Source organism: Hirundo rustica, chromosome 9 (assembly GCF_015227805.2).
Source record: "Hirundo rustica isolate bHirRus1 chromosome 9, bHirRus1.pri.v3, whole genome shotgun sequence".
NCBI classification, from domain to species: domain Eukaryota; kingdom Metazoa; phylum Chordata; class Aves; order Passeriformes; family Hirundinidae; genus Hirundo; species Hirundo rustica.
In genome coordinates, this window is record NC_053458.1 from 22,715,974 (window position 1) to 22,739,856 (window position 23,883).

At 39.2% G+C, this 23,883-nt stretch overlaps 1 protein-coding gene across 1 annotated transcript in view; it reads right to left on the bottom strand.

Annotated features, from left to right (window-relative positions):
• The window catches only part of CFH (complement factor H), a 47,920-nt gene extending 24,567 nt beyond the window's left edge, over positions 1-23,353 (bottom strand). Inside the window, exons 1-18 of the mRNA XM_058421764.1 lie at positions 23,178-23,353; positions 19,499-19,684; positions 17,505-17,610; positions 16,730-16,806; positions 15,412-15,606; positions 12,759-12,929; positions 11,090-11,269; positions 9,436-9,636; positions 8,011-8,187; positions 7,508-7,684; positions 6,503-6,679; positions 6,174-6,347; positions 4,886-5,068; positions 4,051-4,233; positions 3,351-3,533; positions 1,940-2,119; positions 1,336-1,542; positions 520-696 (exon numbers count right to left, since the gene is read on the bottom strand). Coding sequence (XP_058277747.1) covers positions 520-696; positions 1,336-1,542; positions 1,940-2,119; positions 3,351-3,533; positions 4,051-4,233; positions 4,886-5,068; positions 6,174-6,347; positions 6,503-6,679; positions 7,508-7,684; positions 8,011-8,187; positions 9,436-9,636; positions 11,090-11,269; positions 12,759-12,929; positions 15,412-15,606; positions 16,730-16,806; positions 17,505-17,610; positions 19,499-19,684; positions 23,178-23,238 — 2,995 coding nt within the window. The 5' untranslated portion in view covers positions 23,239-23,353. The remainder of the gene's footprint in view (positions 1-519; positions 697-1,335; positions 1,543-1,939; positions 2,120-3,350; positions 3,534-4,050; positions 4,234-4,885; positions 5,069-6,173; positions 6,348-6,502; positions 6,680-7,507; positions 7,685-8,010; positions 8,188-9,435; positions 9,637-11,089; positions 11,270-12,758; positions 12,930-15,411; positions 15,607-16,729; positions 16,807-17,504; positions 17,611-19,498; positions 19,685-23,177) is intronic.
• Positions 23,354-23,883: the final 530 nt, after the last annotated feature.

The window sequence follows — 23,883 nt, forward strand, 5'->3', positions numbered from 1 at the left end:
AGGTTTACTCTGATAAATGGTTTATTCTGCAATGCTTCAGCACCCAGTATTGTTTGCCTAAAGTAAGTAAAAAGAGAGAAGTCACAGAGATCAGCCAGCTGTGCTGCACAGCGTTGTGTGCCACCAGTTTGGAATAGTGACATGATTTATTAACTATTTGAAGGTGCCTGTCAGCAACTGACATGCTTAGAGATGCGAAAATAAGGTCCACTACCCTACAGTTATCAGCTCCTTTGCAGCCGGCATGCATTCTTCCATAATGTCTGCCTGCTTGATTTCAACAGAGAGCCAGGATTCAGCTACCAGCTCCAGCCCACAGGGAGACGATTGCTTTGCTGATCTACCTTGCTTGTTGCTTCCCAGAAGCCAGAAAAATAGGTGTGGGTGATAGCAGCCCATTCAGAGTCACCTGTTGGCTCTACTGACCTGACTTACCTGCATGCCCAAGTAAAAATCATTTTAATTTACAACACGAAATGCTAAGAAGGATCATGGATTACTTAGAACTAGAACTTATACCTTCACAGAAGGGTGGTGCTGTCCAATTTCCCTTTCTGCAGATAATTTCAGGGGAACCAACAATCTGGAACCCTGAATCACACTGGTAGCGAACTGTTTCACCAGGCTCATAACGTTTCTTCTTTCTGCCTTCAAACTGAGCATTGGCAACTTTTGGAACACTTCCACATGGCATTTCTGAAAAGATAACAGAAATCTGATGCTTGTGCTACTGTGATACACATTGAAGAAGTTTACTTCTTCCATCAAACAGATGCTTTAGAGATCTATTTCTAACATCTGCACAGTCATCTGCTGACAGTGGAATATATCGCTATATAATAACAGCTAGTTAATAATTGTATAAAAAGTAGAGGATTAAATAAGTCATTCCCCCAAACAGACAGACTTCAGCTACTGAAATATTTCAAATCTGTTTCTAAACTTGCCAGAAAGTTCTACTCAAAGCTTTTGTCCCTTGCTACACTGACGTGATTTCCATCCCTGAGGCACCACAGCAACTTTTAGTCACCAGTGGACTCTGTAGAAAAGAGGTCCTGGGATCAGGAGGATATGCCTAGGACTCACCTGGCAGAGATATGAACAGAAAAAAAACTGCAAGAATATGAAGGAATATTTAAAAACTAAGCTGCATTCAGAAAGTCAGTTTTGCATCCAATCAGGATTACTCTGAAGATATCCTTTTCTTGCAGATTCCACAGCAAAATACAGCGTGGAAAAACACTTTCCAACTGATCAACCTCCAGTTTAAAATTCTTTCCATTTCATTGCTAAATGCACCTCAAAAAAAAAAAAAAAAGTAATTTTTGATATTACCCAAGCATGAAGGAGCTGCAGACCATTTTCCCATAGAGCAGGTTGTCTCTGTTGGTCCATCTAACACGTATCCAGAACGAGAGACATATGTAAATCTAGCACCAGCCAGATAAATTGTTTTCCCTTCTCTTTCAATTTTAAAGTTTGGATTTTGCAGCCTGGGAGCATCAGCACATTCTACAGATTGTGGTGGCAAACATGGTCTTTCTGGGAAGCACAGATAATACAGATAAACAATAATACAAGACAATCCATATTGCAACTGTAACTAAGTAATAACTAATTTACAGAATACAGGGACATTATTTAAGGCTACCAGTCAAAACTGAGACTCTCGTATGCAATATGCTAAACAAAAAATAAGCTCACAGCACTTGAGGAAATACCTGGAAATTGCATATACCATCTCAGATAAGACTGTGCAAATGAAAAGACCGCAGCTGTTTGCACCCTTTTTAGCAACTCCTGTTCTACTGCTTCCCTGCAGTTCCCTGTTCATGATAATCTTAGGTAAATAACTGCAGCCTCCTCCTCATGATGACTGCAAGTTAGTAACACAGATATTCATAACAAAATGTTGGAAAAGAAATCTGCCAGTACTGACCCACACAGTGAGGTGGTGATTGCCATTTCCCTTCTGTACAGGTTATTTCCTTTCTACCGATGAGCTGGAAACCGTCGTGACATGAGAAAGTTGCTTTACTCCCATCCCTGTAGTTTCTTCCTGCCGTTGTCTGCTGAGCACCAGACACCTGGGGTGGAGGTGGGCAGGTGCTCTCCTCAGCTAAGGACACAAATTCATGTTACAATAGTACAAGGAGAAAGTGTAGCAGTTCAGCAGAGATTACTACACAAACAACCAAGACAACACTGGTGCTAGATAACTCCAATAGCTATCTCAAGCTTTCATTAATGCTAGGATTATTTTGTTCTGCTTCAGAAACACCAGAGCTGCCTTCATGTGCTCATACGCGTTCAGTCACAGAGAAGACAGTCGTGGTTGCCCACACCAAGCTAAGATGGAGTTTCTTCTAGTCCCTCCTTTCTTTCTCACACAGCTGCACACTCTTGTGTGCTGTTCCTGTTCCTCTCTCTATAATGAACTATTTTAGGAAAACTGAACAAACATCTGGAGTTCTCATTTTATTTTTTTCTTCAGCCTAAGCTGATAGAGGTAAATGAGAAAGCAAAAAGAAAAGAAAGAAATAGGCTAAAATCTTTCCACTCCAGGAATGAAGGACTCTTTCTGCCAAAGGAAAGGAAAACGGGAGAGAATGAGGTAGATCTAGGACAGAGATCTGAGGAGTCCGCTAGAGCTTGGTTTCTTGCTTCTAGTGGTTCCAGAAAACTAAGGTCAGGAGAGTGATTGTCGTACTTCCCCCACTTCCAGGGAAGCACCATTTCCCGTAAATCTGATATAACCCAAGTGAGAAACAAGGCAGTGGTTGTTCTATGATCACACTTTCTACAGACAATATCCTGCTCTGTCATACATAAAGGCAGCCCTGAAGACATTGACCTCTGGTGTGTGTTACATCTGGACAGCCTCCGCCGGGTCTGTGCTTTTTCACTGGCCAGCTCAGCCTTTTTCTCTCAGTTTCACTAGGAAGCAGTTGGAAAAATGGAGGGGAAAACATAGAACAGGAAAACTTTGAAGGTTTACAGGAAATAAAGGAACTTTGACTGGAGCTTGAGCTGTGTGCTCTGCATTTTGCATCAGGCTAAAGCCCTTTGGAAGAACTGAGCTTAAATTTATGATTGCATCTTTTCTCACATCAGAAGTGGCAGTGACAACCATTCCAATTGTCAGAGCAGAGAGCATGACGTCTGCCTTACTAAAGCTGTGCATCTCAAAACCTAGTTAATGGCTCAAACGATGGCCACAACTATCCTGTAGCATATGATCAAGCGAACATTTCTATTTCAGCCTACTGATACAGCAATGCCAAGAATCCTTAACACTGAGCATTTATCATGCCTACGTCAAAAGAAATGGTGCAAATGTAAAAACACACCTGGACATGCAATCTCTGGTGTCCATCTCCCAGACACACAAGTTGCCTGTTTAACCTTTTCATCAGTTAATGTACATGTGTAATGTATAACTTTACGGAACCCAGTCTTCCTCTGTGACATGGGATATTCACCAGAGTGCACCAGCACAACATCCTCTGGAGTTACACATTGAGGGGATGCATCTGAAAAACAATAAAAAGAGCTTAAAAATAGATTTAGATCTGACAATGTGCACTGGTGAAGATGTCATCAGTTGTACAGAAGTTCCATGTGAATTTGAGGAAGAACTTTACTGGGTGGGTGCTTGAGCAGGGAGGTTGGAGCAGATGACCCACTGTGGTCCCTCCCAACCTTACTCATTCGGTGACTCTGCGAGAAGGCCTAATCCACATACAAGTGGTTCGGCTGGGACAAGCCTAACCCATTGCGGCACAATTAATTACTTACTTATTTAATTCCTTTTAATAACTGGCTTTAACCCCTGGGCAAGTGTCTATTTCCTTCCCCCTACAAAGCTGTAGGCGCAGAGTCTTCCCAGGATGAAGGACATGCTTCCATTTCGAAGGAGTAAATTAAACCCCCTTAGTTTTGATGTATGAAACTGTAGCATGTCTGGCTATGTACTGATGGCTGAAGTCCTTCAAGTTCCGTATACAACTATGTTACTCTCACATCTGAAATTTTATGGAAACAGATTACCAGCACAAACAGGGAAAGGCTTCCATTCGCCATTAAGACATTTTATTTTCATCTCCTCAGTATTGTCAGAGCCTGGTTTACATCCACAAGTTACTTCATCCCCGTGGGAATACTGGCTCTGCTCTGCCTGATGCAGAGCAACATTCGGGATAGAGGAAGGCGATTCACATGGCATTTTGTCTTCTGTTGAAAAGAGCAGAAGAATTCCACAATAATACAGGAATCACATATCAGTCGCTGAAAAAACTTAAATAAAAATAACTGCATTTGCATTTGGTGAACCAAACTTACACCCACTAATTGTAGCAACTAAACTTCAACCCAGCTGGAAAATGTATCCTTTTAGCCAGGTTGCTAAATTGCTCTCCTGTCTTTTCCCTTCCTTTTCCAACACTGGCGTGATCCACAGGTAGTTCCAGTGGGCAGCACTTTCCCAAACGGTTGGTACATAAACCATAAAGAGTAAGGCAAACTTCAATTAATTCAAGTCACCTGAATCACTGATTCTGATCACTCACAATTATAATTGATCATACACCTGCACATTTGTAATGTGCCCTTTCAGTCAGAATTCTTACGAGAACTGAAACCCATGGCCAGGTCTCGCAGAGGACGGCAGAGCTGTCACCTCTCTGTGAGAACTGCAGCTCCTGCTTTGGCCTGGCACTGTTGCAGTGGTAGTGACAGCACAAGGTAATGGCTTGTCATGCAATTTTATCTTATTATTTTAATTGTGAAGTTAAATGGTGAAATTTAATTGTGAAAATATCTACAAAGCAATAGCCTGTAGAGAATCACAGACTTCTCAGAAGTAAGAGCGAGCTGTGTAGATTACCAATGCAAGAGGGAGGAGATGACCACTGTCCATCAATACATTCTATTTCCTTTGATCCAACCAACTTAAATTCGCCGTTACATTCATATTGCTTTCTGTCCCCATGCTGGTACTGTTCCACGGAGCCATCAACAACACTTCCATTGGCAATTGCAGGGGGAGGTCCACAGCCTCTGACACTCGCTGAAATCAAGAGATCACATCTATGCTCAGAACTCAGTACTTTCACTACACTTCTATGTTAAGTACAACATAAAACAAATTGAATGCATCATTTAAAGAGAAGAGAATCAGTGGAACGGGTTAAACGGGTCATTGATTTATGCCTTTGAGTATCTCCATTTGTGCTGGGCTGGACATCACAAACAGATACGTGTGCCAGGCTCCCTTTTGTCTCTCACACCAATGCACTGCCAATGTCTGCTCTGAGAAAAGTGGTTGATAAAACCAACCCAGTTTTAAGGGAAAAGAAAAAAAAAGTGTTACAAGAATGCTTACTTCAGTATTCTTAAAAGGAAATTGACAACTCTGCAAGGAATAACCTATGTCCTAAAACCCACTCAGCAATACATATATATACACACACACAATATATTAAAGGAATTCACTTTTAATGCAGAGAGTGGAACTCATATTAAGGGAGCTTAAAATGTTCCTGAGCTAAAGAGCCAAATATATGAAATAGACTTGTTTTTCAATGCAAAAGAGGCTGAGCAAAAAGAAGGATGACAGAGTAAAAGTCACCATAAAAGCTGATTGAGTGTTTAGAAAGGGAGGTCCCTTCCTTCTCTCAAGCTTTGTGAAAGCCTGTGCACCTCATGAGAGGGCTCAGCACCAGCACAGGGAGCTCTTCTCAGAAGAGAAGAGGAAGGAAGTTGTGTTCTAAGTTAAAAAGAATGCTATGTACAAGTGGACATATTTTTCCTTCTGCATGAATGTGCTCATCCTACTAGATGAATTTCACAGGAGAATCCTTCACTGAGGTTCTTTTGTTTGGGTCCAGATCTGTGTCATGTCCAAAGCAGTTTTTTTCCTTCAATTACATGTGATCAGAAAAGAAGAGCATAGGATGCAATATCTGATGGGCATCAATATTAGGCAGCGGCAAAACTAGGACCTTTGGAACATAATAAGAGAGGACACTACTCAAATTAATCATTGCCATACCACACATTATTTATGCAATTTTAAACAAGACCAATTTTTTTCAAACATTAAAGTAAATAACCTAATTAATATTTTGTTCCAACCATTTACCAGTTCAGTTTCAGTACTGCAGAAGAATTACCTTTGCACAGTGGTGGTGATGGAGACCATCCAAAGTGGTAGCACTGGATAGAGGCAGGCCCCACCCTTTTGTAGTTTCTTGCACAGGTAAATTTCACAACATCTCCACTGTGGTATTTACCCTCTTTGGGAGAGAAATCTCCATTGCCCAGTGGCGGCAGCGCACATTCGATTTCTGTGGAGAAAAAATATTTTCATGTATAGCGGACAACCTACAGAAAGCACATGAAATGCTACTGGTTAGAACAAAGCCCAAGGGAGCTTAAAGAAAAAAGGTTCACAGAGTGTACACAGAGAGTGACACTGACTAGCAGACACAAAAATATTCACCACGGCACTGGGGTTCTGGACTCCATTCTCCATTTTTGCCACACATTGTGGTATCAGTTGGCATGTTATTTGTAGTTTTATATCCCTTCAAACAGGAATACTCAATTGTATCTTCAGGCATGAACACAGTTTTGATTGTGTGCTGAATCAAAATGTCCCCTGGTGCTTTACATGATTCTGTAGAATAAAAGAAAGTTAGTGTTTTTACTTACTCAGAAACACTGCCCTTTGGAAGCATCATCCCTGTAGGTATAGTTGAAACATCTGCATTGTCAGAATATTGTTGCAGAATATGCAGCATAGTCACATATTATCTATTGCATTAATCTTCCAAAATTTATCCAGAAGCAATAATTAGGATAAATACTTCTTCCCTACATTCAATTATTTCCTTTTGCTACATGTTATAATCATTATTATTACTTTAGGTGTCCCAAGAAATGGTTTGTACTGCTGTTCCCATGTTCTCCCGGTTGTGAGTCAGAAGAAAGTTACAAAATCCTAGTTAGAGGCAGTCTGAAATAAAAGGACAAGATAAAATAGTAGCTAAAGTTGGTCAATATGATGACCGACATAGAACAGAACAAGATTAAGTCTCTTACTGTTCTACATCTGTGTTCAGGTGAGGAAGGAATTTTGAAATAATGAATCCTATTTGTCTCTAGTTTGGCCACATTTCAATGGAGTTCTCAGGAGAGTGCCTCCATTCACAGATGGTGCTTCATAAATTGGGAGTAAATTTGAGCAAACGTACCTTGTATCAGGTAAGAACCACTGAAGTGGTCAGTGATTACCAGTAACTCAGTGCTAGAGAGATCCAAAAAATATCCTTTACATTTGTTCTCTATTTCTTGGAGCCTGGGAAAGGTCAGTCTCTGGAGGATCTGCCCTCTGAGTCTCCCTGTGCCCAGTAACAAACCTCCACACAGCAAGATGACAAATCTCTGAGGCCATAGGACACACTGGTGACAATGACAGGGAGCTCTGGAACCTGCAGCTACTCACTGATGCATTTTGGAGGTGGAGTCCAGCCACTCTCTTGGCACTGTGTGTGTCCTGTTTCTTGTCCTTCTGGAGTCACAAAGCCACTGTGACATTTATATGAGATCTTCTCTTTTAAATCGAATATTGCCTTTGGCAAGTTCAAAAAACCATTCTCAAAATAGATATACTGGCATTTTTCTGAAAGATAAGAGACAAGATTCCTTCCAAGTAAAGCACTGCTAAACTACATGCATAAAAATCACAGCAGGATGACAACATATACAGCAGTAGGATTTAGAAAATTGCTTAATACATGTACATTTTTAATTCCATACATTGCTAATGCATAATGTTTAATATGTTATTTAAATGGATGGAAGAATCAGTTGGATGTCTGAGAGAAAACGTTTGTAGTACGTTAAATTCTTTACTGCTAAATCATTCTGTGAAGGAGCCTCTTCAGAAATTACTGCTCCAAGAAATAGCGTTAGATAGAAACCTCACCAAAACACAAGCACACTCACTTTTACGGGTACATCTCGGAGGAGGTTCCCAGCCATTCCTCGTGCACGTGACTTCTTCATGCTGAGCTTGGTAGTCGCTGTTGCAGCCGTATCTGACTCTTTCACCTTCCTTGTAAAAATCGTTCCGGCTGCGGCGTGGGAAATAACCATTTTCCAGCCTGCTGATGTAACACTTTTCTAAAGAAGGAAGGAAAGTACATTCAACCACAGAAATTTTTCAGCAAGAACTGAGGGAAGGGAGTCCTTAGGAAGCATTACTAACAAACAGCCTCCAAGCACCTTTCTGTAGCCTTGTATCGCGAAAAGACACCTGTGTGCAAATCGGAATGAAAGCGTGCTTTCTTTTGCTTTCTTTCAGCACCTTGTGATTAATGGACCACAGGAACAGAAGTGGAAGTCACAACATAAAGTGATATGAGGTGGCCTAGTAACCAAAAACCTCTTACCTACTGTTCACAAGCAAGCTTGGCTCGCTTCAGCGCTTCTCCCATCAGTTTGGTCTGGTACGTCTCTAAGATGTTGATGCATGCCCAGAGTGAACTGCAGTGTTTGCCTTCAGGAGATTTTATCAGCTTCGGGGAAGTGTAGCAGCCTCTCAAACTAGCTCTAGAGGTTTTAGCAACAGCTTAGCACACTGGCTCTAAGTCCTCCTGTCCCCCCAGAGCCCAGACCGCCAGGCAGATGGCTGAAGGAATGTTCTGTGGTGTTATCTGAGCGCCTGCTCCTTTCCTCCAGGCTGGGCTCCACTCATTTCCTGCACTGAGCACCACTCCACTGAGGGCAACAAGGAAAAGAGCAACCTTTTGTAATGCACTTTTGTGCCCTGCCAGTCGGTAGGAACGTTGCTGTGACTGAGGATGTGTGAGAGGAGGCCTCATCTCGCTGCTTCAGATAAATTTTAAGTCAATTTAATTTTAAATCTGAGTCAGTGTATTTGGTTCTCTTGCTGTTACGATGATCAGTTTCAGCCTATTGAAAACCTGTGACACCTTTTCAGCTCTAAAAGGTTTCCAAAGGGACCAAGCAATGCTTCCCAGAGAGGACGAAGACTTAATGCCAAAGTGCCCAAGCCACAGAAGGGAGAATATATTCCCTCAGAGCAGAAACTCTGTGTGTGTGCAGCTGTGGAGCAGAGGAAAGCATATGCTTGCATGTCACCCAGAAGCCAGAGAAGAGGAAGGTTTGCTATATATTTCTTACTCTAATGAATATTTTCAGAAGTGAACAATCGTCAAAACTCAATAGCATAATTTCAGAGTGTTCCCAGCTGGCAGGTTGTGCTCTGCAGATAGGAAGACAGTCTGGATGCACTTCCAGGGGTCAGCTAAAGCAGCCTGACTTTCAGAAACTGTTTTGTCCTGCATTCCATCAGAACAAGTTCTGCTGCACAGACCAGAATTGAATATATAGTGGAAATGTACTTACTCAGGCATTTTGGCTCTGGAAACCAGCCCCTTTCAGAGCAGGTGATTCGATCCCAGTATTCTCCACTGGGGGTTGAATATCCATTGAGGCAATAGTAATCTACAGTCTGTCCAAATCTTTTAGGAAAGTAATAGCTTCTGTAGTTCTCATATGAATAACTTAACTTTCCATTTTCTATAGCTGGGTAGTCACACGGTTTCCCTTGAAACAGAATGTAACAGCAGCAATATCAGCACATGCATGACAAAAAGCTCAGGACACAATATATTATTAATTCAGATTCAGCTTTGCCATCAATGTGCTCTCAGAAATGGACAGAACCAGGACTGCACACCCTGGCAGCTCCTCAGGAGTGCAGGAACAATCACATTCTGCTCCTGGGGTCTCTGTCAGTGCCTATAGCTGTGTTACTTCCCTCAATTCCATTTGCAACCACCAGAAATCCAGCCAGTGCTCTCAGCAGACGCCTGAGGGTGATTTGGCAGACCAAAGGTTCATAGTCATTGTACAGTGAGATGACACTGTAGAGGGTCTTGATTCAATTTCTATTCTGACCATAGAGGGAGCCCAGTCACCTGGCTCTGAAACTTAACTGTGAACTCGTGAAATTGAGATGACTCCTGCCACCTCCATTTACAACTTTTAGGATCCTGCACCAAAAGCTCTTCCTGACTCTTCTCATTTTTTTATTTTAAAGCTGCAGCATTTTAATTTTCTTCTCTTGGTTCCACAGAAGAACTGACCATTTCCAGGGACAAGTCCAGGACTGAAGGAGGAGATTCTCAGAAGCTTCTATTCAAGTTTCCCAGGCTCTTCCCAAAAAGTTCTGACCCAGACCCTACATGCCAGGGCAGAGCAGATCACCCACTGGACAGATCATTCAAGAATGAGTGAAGTGGGCTCAGAATGACACCTGAATTTTAGAACTCAACTGATTTAGAGAAAACATTAACTCAGATACTAAAAGAGGAAGTTTCAGAAATAGCTCAAATCATCTTACATTCTAAGTTTTATTTTCAGTGACCAAAAATCAAAGAGGGTTAAATTATGAAACTATCTGCTAATTTATATATTTATTTATTTATTTTTTTTATACTGTGCCTACTGGACCAAATGATTATTGCAGTTATGGGAAGTTTAAATCAAGAAAGAACTCATCAACCATCAAGAATACCTTGCTTTGTAATCCGACACGTTATAAAATAGATAAAATCCTGTGACTGTCTGTACCACCAAATTACAATGCCAAGTAAAAGTCTAAGAGCTGTGATACTACAAGGAAAGGTATCTTCCAATCACTACCTGTGGTTTGGCTACTTTAAACTCCCCATGCCTTCTCATCCTGACTGGGATGCTATTCCTCAGGTGGAGCACAAACCTTCCTGACAGTGAGTTGACTATAGCACGTTTTAACAGCTTTGCAAATACAATAAGACATAATGCATGTGTTAATAAACACAATGTAAATCTGGATTATACCAGATTGTGTTTCTAGGTGATTTTTCTAAACCATCATATAAAGCTTTATGGTACATGGAAAATAAGAAGCAACTGTTCCATATCTAATGTTCCTCAAGTTCTGCTCTTAACTTCTTCCCTCTGAGATACTTCCAACAATTTCTGCATTGTAACTTCATTCATGAGAGCTACTTACGGACACAAGCTGGATCAGGCACCCAGCCATTCTTGGTGCATTCAGCTGTGTTTCTGCCAGTTATCACTTTAAAATGATACCCATCATCACATTCCACTGTGATTGTATTACCCAGTGTGTACTTGTCTTTTTGAGGTCTAAAGTTCCCAGAGGAAATTACTGGAGGAGAGCATACAATTTCTAAAAAAAAAAAAAAAAGTTTAAATTTATTGTGTAAATTCTTGTTTTCATAATATATTGGCCATAACTGCATAAAATTGTTAAAAAGATGTTTCTTAGAACAAAGAAAAGGTTACATTTCTTCCTCACTCTTAGAAATGCATGGTTCTGTAAGAGAAGAGTGACAGCCCTTACTGATGTTATGTTAATTAGAAAATTAAAACTTCATTGCAAAGAGAATGGCTGGAGAAAGTACTGGATGCCATCAAACTGAACCTGACTAATTTTTTTCCCATAGATCATTCTGCAGCTGGGTTTTGCTGGGCTTGTCTATGGACACTGTCCCAAAGGAGGGCAGTTTCACTGGCAGGTCCTAAATGCAGAAATAATTATACTCGACTAGGATCTGATCATTCAGATGTTCTGTGATAAGATTAGTGTCCTTCACTGACACTGGAAGTATTTCAACAACTGAAAAAGGTCAAGAATCTCACTCTAAAACCTTAAGATATCTTTATACCCAGAGAAGTCAGGCAAACATATTTATAAACCAGAGCCTGTCTTTGGGGGCTTTTTTTGTGTTTTCTTCCAGTTTGGAAAACATCACCAACACCCTGGGGGCTGGGAGGGGATGACTGTAAGGTAACCACAGGTTGGTGCTGCTGTGGAGTGAGGGTGGGTGAATCAGTTTTCATTCATGCCCTGCTGAATCCTCTACGTCCAGTGATAAGCCCAGAAGGATCCAGAACCACTATCTGAGTACACCCCAAGTACCAGAGCCCAGCATATCACTGTCTAGAAAAATGTTTTGTTTGGCACTCCTCAAAAGCAGTATGTTGTTAAACTGTAGGCAATGCATATTAATTAGTATCATTACTAATCTTGAATCAGAAAGGTCAAAAACTGAGTGGGCCCTAAGACTGACAAGAAGTTTTTATTTCTAAAGGAGTCTTTCTGGAAGGTGTCCCAGGAAGGTGGGTGGTGCATAAAATCCTAAAATGTTGCCCTGTTGCCAACACATTTTTTTCCAGTTTCAAGATTTTGGCAATCTCTTGAAGAAAATTCAAGGCACTGATAAATTCCCCAAAATTTCATCCAACTCTTTCAGTTGGGATATGACACACATATTTGGAGATTTAAATACAGCCTTTAAGTGCTGTAAGTTGAATGAAATTAAAGCAAAATCCGTGACCCAGAGGGCTGATATCAAACAGGACTAGCCTCAGGAATTATGGATTTGTCACATGAACTGCTCAGAAGACATTTGAGAGTTAAAAAACAATAGGGAGCTTTAGCTTTGTAAATATAGTAATTTGTAGAGATTCACAACAAGATTCTGGTTTTGCTACAGCTATTCATGGAAAACTCTTATCATGTTTTTCAGTCCCCTCAGCACTTAATCCTTCCAGTCTTCATGGATGGATTTATTTTGCTACAAATGAATTTATCAATCTCAAAAAATTACTTTCAAACCCAATTAAAGTGCAAAACCACTTTGGGCAAGACTGACCAGTGCAATAGGGAGGTGGATTCCATCCCGATTCAGTGCACAGTGCATCTGCCCTGTTACCATATTTGTGTCCCACTTCACAGAAAAACTGCATTATTTCATTTTCCTTGTAAGACTTCTTTGGAGAACGAACATATCCATGTGGAATTTCTGGCACATCACAGATAATTTCTGAAATTGAAACAGACAAAAATCCAGGTATTTAAATTTTTATTTACTAAGAATAAATTTCTATAACAATAAAATTAAGGGGTTTTTTTGTGTGTGTGGGGGGGGGGGGGGTTGGGGGGGGGGCAGGGGGAGTGGGGTGGTGGTTAATTTGAATTCACAAAAACTTTTGCATTTTGAAGCTGTTTGAAACTTATTTGAGCACTTACTTGATTCTGGGTTCCAGGTGGAAAATGTGGTGTAGCACAGCTTCAATTGCAAATTGGCTCATGACACAGATTTCAGGGCTTTGCTTTGAACTTTAATGGACTTAGAATCAAGAGATAAGGTAGAAGACATTCCAAAACAAGACACTAGGCAAGGTGAAATTTAGGATTTTCTATTTTTCAGATAATTTCTTTGTAATTTTCCAACAAACCTAATGTGCTCTCGGAGCCAGTAGGTTTTGAGTTAAATCATTAAAAGGAGAAAAGAATTAAAATATCTGAAAATTTTACACTAGAATGCTTAATATCTATAAAAGAATGTAAGTGTTTCCAGTTCCTTGCCAAACCAAATGAAACCACCAAGACCTTGCAGTTTCCTAAAAATGCATTCATAAAGCCAGAAGATACTCAATGTTTTGTTTCCTAGCTCACAGAACAGGACACCAAAGAGTTCTCTTGGATTCTTTTACTGAATTTACTTTGTGTTTAGAATGAAATATAGCTCATGGAAACTGCCATTGTTTAATGAAATTCATTATATTCTGCAAATGTTACAGGCATAGATGTTTAATTCTACTTCATGCTGTACAAAATATAATAAATGGGGATTTCAAAGCAGCAAAATGCAGCACTGGAATTGTGAACAAACCATAAATGTATTTTCCATCCTGACAAGTGTATTCTGCTCTTCTAAACACATACTTCATGATCAAATAACATAGAAATCATCCAAGAAACTTGGTGTTCTGAGTATTTAGGTGTTTGTTACCATTATCTTCCTGGGATTCATTCTCATACCCTGACAATCCAATACCATCCATTCTTTGTTGAGAAACTGGGAGGAATGATCCCATCCACCAGTAGCAGCTGCAAACAGGGCAGCGTGGGATTGACTGGCTGAAAAGCAGTTTTGCAGAAAAAAAGTTGGTGGTCCTGATGGACGAGTTGGACAGGGGCCAGTAATGGGCCTCTGCAGCAAAGAAAACACCTTGGGCTTCACTGGGAAAAGTGCTGCCAGCAGACCAAAAGAGATGATATTGCCCCTCTACATCGCTCCAGGACGGAATTCCCAGTAGAGGAAAGATAGGGACATACTGGAGCAGATCCAGTAAGGGACAGGAAGATAATTAAGAAATTGGAAAAACTGACAGATAGACAGAGGTTTAAGAGTCTGGCGTAAAGAAGGCTTGGGGGAGGAAGGACAGTAATTTTTACATGTGCAAATTCCTGGCTCCATGGGGCAGGCAGAAGATGGTGGAACTGGATATTTCTCACTGGCCACCAGCCACACAGTGAGAAGCCATGGGCATGAATCGGAATACAGGAAATACCACTTCTAAGTTGTTACTAAAGAGAGTTCAACCACTGCAGTGGGTTACCCACAGAAGCTGTGGATCTCCATCCTTGGAGATATCAAAAGCTGACTGAACACGTTCTTTGTGGAGTCCTGTTTTGAGGAGGCTGAAATCTGATGTCCCCCCTTTGACCTAAACACAAAGACTCCTCCCCTAAAATACCCAATAAAACTCACAACTCTGCCCCTGCTCGCCTTTCATCTTCACCCCTCTTTGCTCTCGCCCCCTCCCTGGTCCTGGGTAGGGGGGAATAAATGCATTCTCATGCTTATAACAAAGACTTGTCTCTTCTGTTTCCCTGCTGGTGGTTGTAACCTCCCTGGACGAAGGTCACTGCTGCCTCACGACGCAACAGTTCTTGAGCAACTTGCCGCAGCTAATTGCTTTGAGGCACCTTCAGAAGTCCCACACCACCTCACTGATTCTAGGGTTCTGTAAAAAACTAAACACGAACCTTCCAACATTTCCAAACGCATTAGTGTGAGGGAAGAAAAATTCAACTTTTTTTTTTTTTTTTGTATTCTATATAGCCTAAGAATTAAATCGTACTTGTTTACTAAGCTTGATTCACACAGATTCAAAGTTGTTTCTGATTATTTTGGCTAAATCAACACTGAAGTGGTTGACTCTTATGCAGACATATCAAAGAATTTGACTGCAGCCTGGCAAAACATACAGCTTGTAGGAAAAATGTGGAACAAACAGATGGTGTATTATCATTCTATTAGTATCCAATACTATTATATTTCTCTTTCTTATGCTACTTTTTCATATATGCAGTGGAGATTGTTCAAACAAACAAACAAACAATGCTTAATTGCTGTGAAATAAAGTGAAAACTTTGTGGCTTCCCATATGGTAACCACGATTTAGGAGTCTGTGAGAACAAAGCCTCTTCATGACACACAATAGTGTCCTTTTTACCTTTGCACTGAGGCACATCGTTACTCCATTTTCCATTAGCAGAGCAAACGATTTCTTCAGCTCCAACAAGCTTGTGTTTTGCATTACATTCAAAATTTACAACCTGGCCAAAGGAATATTCTTGGCCTAGCTCAAATGCACCAGTCATAATTATCCTTCCATTTTCAGGTTCTTGTACAGGTAAACACTTTATCACTGGGAAAACAAAACAAGGAAAGGGAAGAAAAAGTAATTTGGAGGTCTAGTCTGTAAAATAAGCTGACACATTAAAAAGTTAAAATACAGAAAAATCACTAATTTCCTCACATTTTAAACATATACACCCTAGCTATATTCAGACACCATTTGCAGCAAGTTGTAATGCAAAGCCCTAAGCAAAAAGACAGTGACATAGGAAGAAGATTTTAGACTCTGTCTCATCATCCTCTTCTCTGCCCTTGAAGACAGAGCATCCACTGAATTAGATGACCTCACCTAATCTAAATTATCCTAGGACCCTGCATTTTACGGATGGGTAGCTGAGCCTTGACTGACACCATTAAAATTTGCCAAAATCAGTTGAATTTGCTTAGAGCTGTGCCAAACTGAGTTTGCTATGGACAGACATCTCTAACAGTGCTGCATTACACACTGCCTGCAACAGTTCAGTTATTAACTAAAATTCTGATTAAGGATATCAGAGCAATTACATTACTGAAGCAAACAAACGCAGCGGCAGACATTAATTAGAGGTCTTGTACCTCCCAATTTTGTACCTGCAGAAAAAAAAAATTAACTTATATCATCAGATATGTCTTATTAAGGGGGGAAATGACTATCAAAGCTCATTCTTAGATGCTCACATGGATATCACTGAGTAAGTATAAAAGTGGCTTCTGTTTTGTCTATCAAAGCTACTTCTCTCTGACATTTGCCATCTTAATAGTCATCTGCCTTTTCCATGAGCTCATATTCTGTCTCTTGGGTTCTTCACATTTGGACTTTCTACAAATACTTTCTTTCACAGGCAATCATATTTCAGTGAAAACTCAATCATGACAGAAATAACTTAGGAGGATTTGAAACTGAAGTATCTTGGTGAGACATGACAAAAAATGTTGGAAACCCTTGCTCCATATGGTACAGATAGACCTCAATACCTAAGTGTGAGGGCCCTCAAAATCCAGTAAACTAAATGCAAAATACCTAAATCCAAGGAAATATCAAACCACAAACAACAAGCTCTAGTCAAGATATCTACAATCACAGACTATTTTAGATAGTATCAGACAGATAAAAAGACAATTTGATAGAGAATTAAATGTCAAACTCCATTTACCTTCACAGTGAGGGATGTCATTGCTCCATCCATCTGCCTGACACTCACGGTAATTCCTTTGGCTGAGCATCTGGTATCTTACCAAATAAAAAGTAAAAAATGCTAAAATACAGTTTCATTATGTGACAGAAACAACAGTGCTGCTGTTTTTGAAGCAAAGGAAGACAGCTTCAGGTGTTCCAGCATAGAATAACCAAAATGTGACAACACTGAGTAGTTCTTTACCTGCATTTTCCTTATTTGCTTTCTTTTATTTCCATATGGGAAAGTATAAAACCAAATCAGGGAGTAGGAAGGAATAAGGAAGAAAGCTTCTTCATTACAGAGATAGCAAGCTTTGGCTACATAACAAAGGCACTCAGAGGAAGGACAGATACTCTGAAATGACAGTGAAGAACTGAAGGGATTAAGAAGAATATTGATTTTAGAACTGTCTTTGTGGAACTCAGGCTAGATTCCAGTAACATAACAACTGCAAAAGCAAAGCATCAAAGTTGATTCTCTTTTTGGTAGGAAAATATCCAGACATGCGCACAATACCATGTAGTTGACTTGCTGCAGTTTTCACTGGAGAAGATGGATAAAGACTTTCTTTCAAACATTCAGTGAAGACACGTTAGTGAGTCTGCCAGAAATGTCTTCCTTCAAACAGTTTTTACAACACATAAGCAAGCCTTAAATATTAGTAAGCTGCATTACAGACAAAAAATCTGTAACTGAAAGTATAATTAACACCTAATGTTAATTCCCATACATTGAAATAAACTAGTATTACCCATCGTTACATCTGTACTCGACTCTGGCACCAAACACAAATTCACTTCCACTGGTAAGTTCAAAGAAACCAAACTCAGTGTCTCCAGGATGTCCACAGGGCTTATCTGATGGAAACAAAAAAAGGGGAAAAGCCATACTTACACCATACATAGGAAGGTGAAAATGAGAAAAACTGCATTTTTCCAGTCATTAGTAGTGAGTATGGGTCTTTGGGGGCTTCCAAAAATTCATAAATGTTGAGCATAAGTTTGATTAACCTCTCCTTTTTATTTTTAACCACTTAAAAAGAAAAACCAAACCAAAACCAACCTACCTACAACAACCCCCCCCAAACAAATCAGCATGTTTTATTCCTTTAAAAAGGCTGAACTCATGTTCAGTTTTATGACAAATTTATGGCAATTTTCATATAATTTGTGACATAATCTGGTCCAAAGCCTTGACTAGAGAATCCGTCCATGATTAGAAATGAAATTTACTCCATCTGTTGGGGATTGTGCTGAGTGAAGTGGGGTGATCTAAAGCCACAGAAGTTATTTTAGTCTTTAGTGACTGCTGCTCAAAGCTCCCCACCAGACTTTCCTTATGGCCTGGCCCTAACTCTTTGCTTTGGATTCCCAAAGGAGTGGCAAAGATGCCACCCTCCCTCTCTCACTCATCCACTTCTGATCTCATAATGTGGATTGCAAAATAAACTGCATAGCTGAAGGTTATTACCCCTCCTCAGCAGAAGGGACAATATTTATATAATTTATAATAATATAAAAATAATTCATAATATATAAAATAATAATTTCCTGATTCTTGTCAAGCAAGGCAATTTCATCCTTGGGGGCTATCAACATCCTTGGAGGCTATCAACATCCTCCGTTTTTACCGAGGAAGATGTGTTTGAGTAGGTCCTAAACCTGCTCCAGTGGGACTTAGAGAAAACGGGAACTCCTGATCAATGTTCCTGTCTCTGTCCTGCCAAGGACCGTGTTCCCCCAGCCTGTGGCACAGTGGCACAGCACCCCTCTCTCCCCACGCGCTCCCCGCCGGTGGCAGCATCTGCTCACTGGGTGGCAGCATTTGCTAAAACATGCTACGAACCACACCAAATTTCCGACAGGGCCGTGGCCACTGACTAGTTAACACAACGGAATCCAAACACTGAAATAGAGATTAAGTCAAAAATGTAAAAAAAAAACCTATTAGTAATTTATTAATTTTTACTCCCGGTGTGTATCAATCTCTGTTTGGACAGCACCCAGGACTTAGACTTATATTCTCAAATCAAGTGCTTATATTGTACTAGTAAAATTTTTTTATGTCAGATACACAGGCACAACTCCTTGTTTCCAAAGTTCCTTTTTGTTTAAAGCTAATTTCAAAGCAGAAAAGAAGTATCTACTGACTAATGATAACAAATTCAATTTCTTCAGTAATGAATTCTGTATGAGGGTATGAGATACTTGAAAACTCTCAGCACAGTGTGCTAGAGATAATAAATAGCAGCTCTCATCCTAATTGTGAATTACAGCTTAAAAGAAAAGGCAGGGAAAAATAATTTCCCACTTGCAAGAAATTATATCTTTCACAGACTAGTTGAATAAACTCTCTCTTGACTCACATTCAGAAGCTAGGTTTGTGCTTTATCCTGCTTAGACTAAAACTTTTTGAAAGCAAGCTTCTAAGAATTTAATAATTGATTTTCATAATGTAAATTGGGTTAATAAGGCTGGCCTAGAATAAGATCTTCTGTAAATTTAAAAAAAAAAAAAAAAAAAAAAAAAAAAAAAAAAAAAAAAAAAAAAAAAAAAGGTCTTTTTATCCGAAAAAAGGGAACTTAAAATAAGTTCCCTTATACACACATCCTTTTTAGGGTGATATTTTAAAGAGTGCAGAAACAAGTAATTTACAAGCAAAGGCACAATTTCACATTGACATCACTGGGAAGGAATATGGTCTGCCAGAACAAATGTCTGCAGATACTTTTGCATAAATACTTACTTCTGCATTCTGTCACTGGGGTCAGCTGCTCCCAGGCTCCATCAACACACCGAAATGCAACTCTTCCAATTTTTATATATCCAGGCCGACAATTGTATGTTGCTTGAGTCCCATGTGGATAGGGAGGCTTGTCCCATCTTTTAGTAGGCACTTCTTTTACCCTCCTAGGAGGGGGTTCTTCACAAGCTAAAAATTTTAAACAAAAACATTGGTAACTGAAGAACATGCTGCACACACCAAAACAATCTTGCAATAGGAAGTTCAGCAAGAAATCCTGGGGCCATTTGTGACCAAACCAACGTGTTTTGTACTGAATGAGCACAAAATAGGAAACTGACAAGGATCCATGTTTTGTAGGAATGTAAACAGACATTTAGAAGGACACAGGAATAGCCAGGTGCAGAGGAACTACCCAGGACAGAGATGGTTCAGGAACCAGATTTTAGTTACAAAGCCTGAGAGATCAGCGCCCTGGTTCCAACCACAGACACCTCCTACCCTTCCATCTGCAGGAGCTGCTCCAGGCCTGTCCTTCCACTACCACAGAGAACAACTCTGTGCACTTTGGAGTTTCCTTTCAAACTATTTTCTTCTCCAGCCACCACTACCTTTACTGACATTATTCCACATGCCATCTGATAAAGTTCTGCCAAACCTCTCACCTTCACATTGCCTAAAATTTCTCTCCAGGCTCAGATCACGTTATATTCCCAAACATATTTCCTCTTGTTCCTTACTTACAAGTTCCTCATTACACAATATAATTAATTTTGGGTATTCACTCTGACCTTTAGCTTCCAAGCATTTTGACTCAGTTTGGGGAGTGGATGGTGGTGTCTGGTATTTATTAGCTCCATACTATACAGTCCTTGCCCAAAAGCTCCTTTCTGGGCCTTCTTCAGTGCACATGAAATGTACAGTCAAGTCAGAACTACAACAAATTAAACTGAATTAATTTTATTAAGAAGTTCCTCAACAGCTTAAGAATGAAAAAAGTCAGACTAAAGGGGAAAGAAGCAAGTGTTGGGAAACTGCTAATGAAAGACCAAATGATTTAGTCAAGAAATAGTTGCCCTAATTTCAGTGACTAATTTTCAGTGTTTGGGTGACTGAAATGTACACATTTTAGAAGCTGAAGCTTCACCCAGAGTAACAGTCTGAACAGCCTAGCTAACTAAATGCAATGAACTCTGTCCCCCCTGAACAGGAAAGGTGATTCATCAGGAGTAAATAAAACAAGCCCTGAGAAATAAAGCCTTGGAAAAGGAACGAAATGAATCAAAAGGAAGAAGGTGTATTTTATCTGTTCACTTTGTGTTAGAAATCCGAAAGTAAGTCTTACTTGAGTTTACAAAGACCCTTAAGAAGTAACTTGTTGTATTTCAGTCAGGGGAGTACCGACCAAAGTAGAGGCATAATTTTAAAAAATTGTTTTAGAAAATGGGAAAAAAAGATTTGTTGCAAGAAAAAACCTGTATAATTTTAAGTGTTCTATATGGCATTTTGAACATATAAAGAAAATAATGTTAATTGTGAGCTCTAATACTGTTAGTTTGGCTGTTTTAAGTAGCCAGAAAAATTAGACAAGCTTTGACAATACGGCTGATGTGCTAAAGGATGAATATGCCCACACATTCACGTTTTTTCCAATTACTTGGGTAAGTATTCTCCCTCCTATAAATGATTACATCTGAATAAAAATCTTTTCTGTGCACTAGAGGGTACTAGGCTACTCTAAAAAATGTAGGAGAGACATTTTTAGCAAGAAAAGACAGATTCAAATTCTAACAACATTTTTTGCAAAATATAGGAATAAGCAAAATGAACAGGAATCCTTTAGCTGGTTCTTCAAAATGTGTTAAAAATGGTTAGTTTATCCAGAAAGTTCTTTGTAATGATGAGAAAAAGAATGTTTCTAATTCCACATATTTTAAATTAGACCTTATTTGAATTAGCACTTTGAGTTTGCAAGCTGAGAGCACACACTGAAATGTGTAATTTAAAAAAAAGGTTATTGAGTACAGGGAGAGCTTCTCTATTCCTCCCTCTGAATTGTATAATATTTTTATCATCTGTTGTGCAGAATTCAGCCTCTTAACTATTCCTTATTTACATTAAATGTCCCCCCCTCCAATGGAAGATAATCTACTTAGTCTCTTCACCATTAGTAAGATGTGCTGGGTCTTGCTGGGTTTTATCTCAACTCTTTCCCTCTCCTGCCCTGATGTTAAACTGTGTGTTACCATCAAGTATGTATATATGTGTGTGTGTGTATGCAGTTTCTCAGTGGCTTGAGATGAAGAAATCTACTGGCAGGTTGTACCTCAAAACTATATTAATTCTATCATTCACTCACCATATGTACTCACCAGTACTGGAGGGGTTTATTTCTATATTAAAAAGCATGTACTGAACAGATACCTTCAAATTCCTTACTGACAGACCAGGAGACCAGGAATTACTCATTCAGGATTTACATGTGACTTGACCTCAGTTAGAAATACCTCAAGCTGCTTTTTTTTGCCAACAATATGCTGGTAGCAGCTTCTACAAAGTACAAGCACAATTAGAAATCCAGGTACAAGTGGCTTTCAGTCCTTGTGCAAAACTTAGCTCTCAGAACAAGTCTCACAGACTTTCAGCATGAAGTCTTAAGAATCCTGCATGACCAGTGCTAATAGTTATCCTAGATTAAAAAAAAAAAAAATAAAAAAAATTTGCTACATTCACATTTCTTTCCAATCTCCCTGACCTAAAAAAAAAAGCATTGTGAAAACAAAGTGCAAATTCAGGCAAACTTTCGTTTCAAATTACAGGACTTTTCTCCACTTCTTTGCAAACAAATTAGACTATTAGCTGCTTTGAGGCAATATTTATTTTTATTTATTTCCTTTAATTTCCTGATTTTTCAGTTTCTCAAAGTAAAATCCATCAGATCTTTTTGATTAATAAGGTCTTCAAAACTTTCAACTAAAATTAAAACCAACCTGAACCAAGCAAAAACATACTAGCTCAAAACCACACAGCACCCTCTGCACAACACTCTATGCAAACTCAGACATAAAGCAAACCAATTAAATAACTAAGGATACACTAAATAATATAAACGCAAATCAAGAAAAATACATTGAACAGATAAACAGAAAACATCAAAGGTATCTGAAAAGATACGTAGAATACTAGCTACCTCTTTAAACATGAAAAAGGCATCCTGTATATATTTATATATAGACTAAAAGCAGTCAGTCAGTAGATATATTAGAAGCTTTTCAGTCAATGTAGTAATCATTTATCTTCCTCAGATCGTGTCAAAAGTTATTCCAGACAGAAACAAAATATTCCATAAATGTGCATTTCTATTTTAATCTATCAGTTGCTTCCTGGTTTTAGATATTAGAATAATTAGCAAGCATAATAACAGAAAATTAGTTGTCTGGCTCCAGTTTATACTGATATCAATCATTAAAAAGGTTGGGCAACAGATTAACAACTGCCGTAGTTATGCAAATAAATAGGTGAAAGTAATCCTATGACAGGACACTAAATACTAAAGGTGCTAAATGCTGCCCAAAGAAATGTCAATTATTGTCAGAAGTTCACGAAAAAATGCTACAATGCATTTGCATATTGCTTTAGTTACCCTCTTCACATACACTGTAAGACAGGAGTTAAAGCTTACCTCTCTGTGCAGCACAATGCACCCAACACAAGAGCAGAGCTGCGTAGCCCAGGAACGACATTCTAGAGATTCAAAAACTCAGCAAACACATCCAGTATTGTAGCCTACTTTTTTTTGTTTGTTTTTTTAATTACTTGGCAGTATTTCCACTCCTTTTTAGTTAACTGGTCTATGGACTGACCTTGCAAAACATTTATACTCTGATTTCAGCAGTCACTTCCCCTAAAACTCTTGCAACACACGAGTGTTTCTTTTTTTTTAAACCCTCTCTCTAAACCTTGCTAAATGAATAAATAAACAAATGCCTTGCAATTTAGGTTGACACATTCCTTTCCCTGTGGTCTGCTTATTTTTACATCATACTTTTTTTCCCCCCATATTTATCCCTTCCATGGTCATATAAGGTTGTGTCTTTTGATATCTAAAAGTTGTAAAAATAAATTATTTTGCAATTCCTTGTGTATTATATGCTTAGTTAGAAAACAAAATCAAGTTAATTGTGTGTAAAAATGAACTTCCCTATGCATATAATTCAAAATATATGGTGCAAACAATCAAAATAAAAAGCAGGCAAAAGTACAGAGTGACTTAGGGGGTCACTCACTGGTTCTTATAGAAGATACCCACAGCAAAGGAAATGTATTTAGTCATATTCCTCATTAAAAAATTAGGTGATGCTGAAGAACTTCAGTATCACATAAGAAAT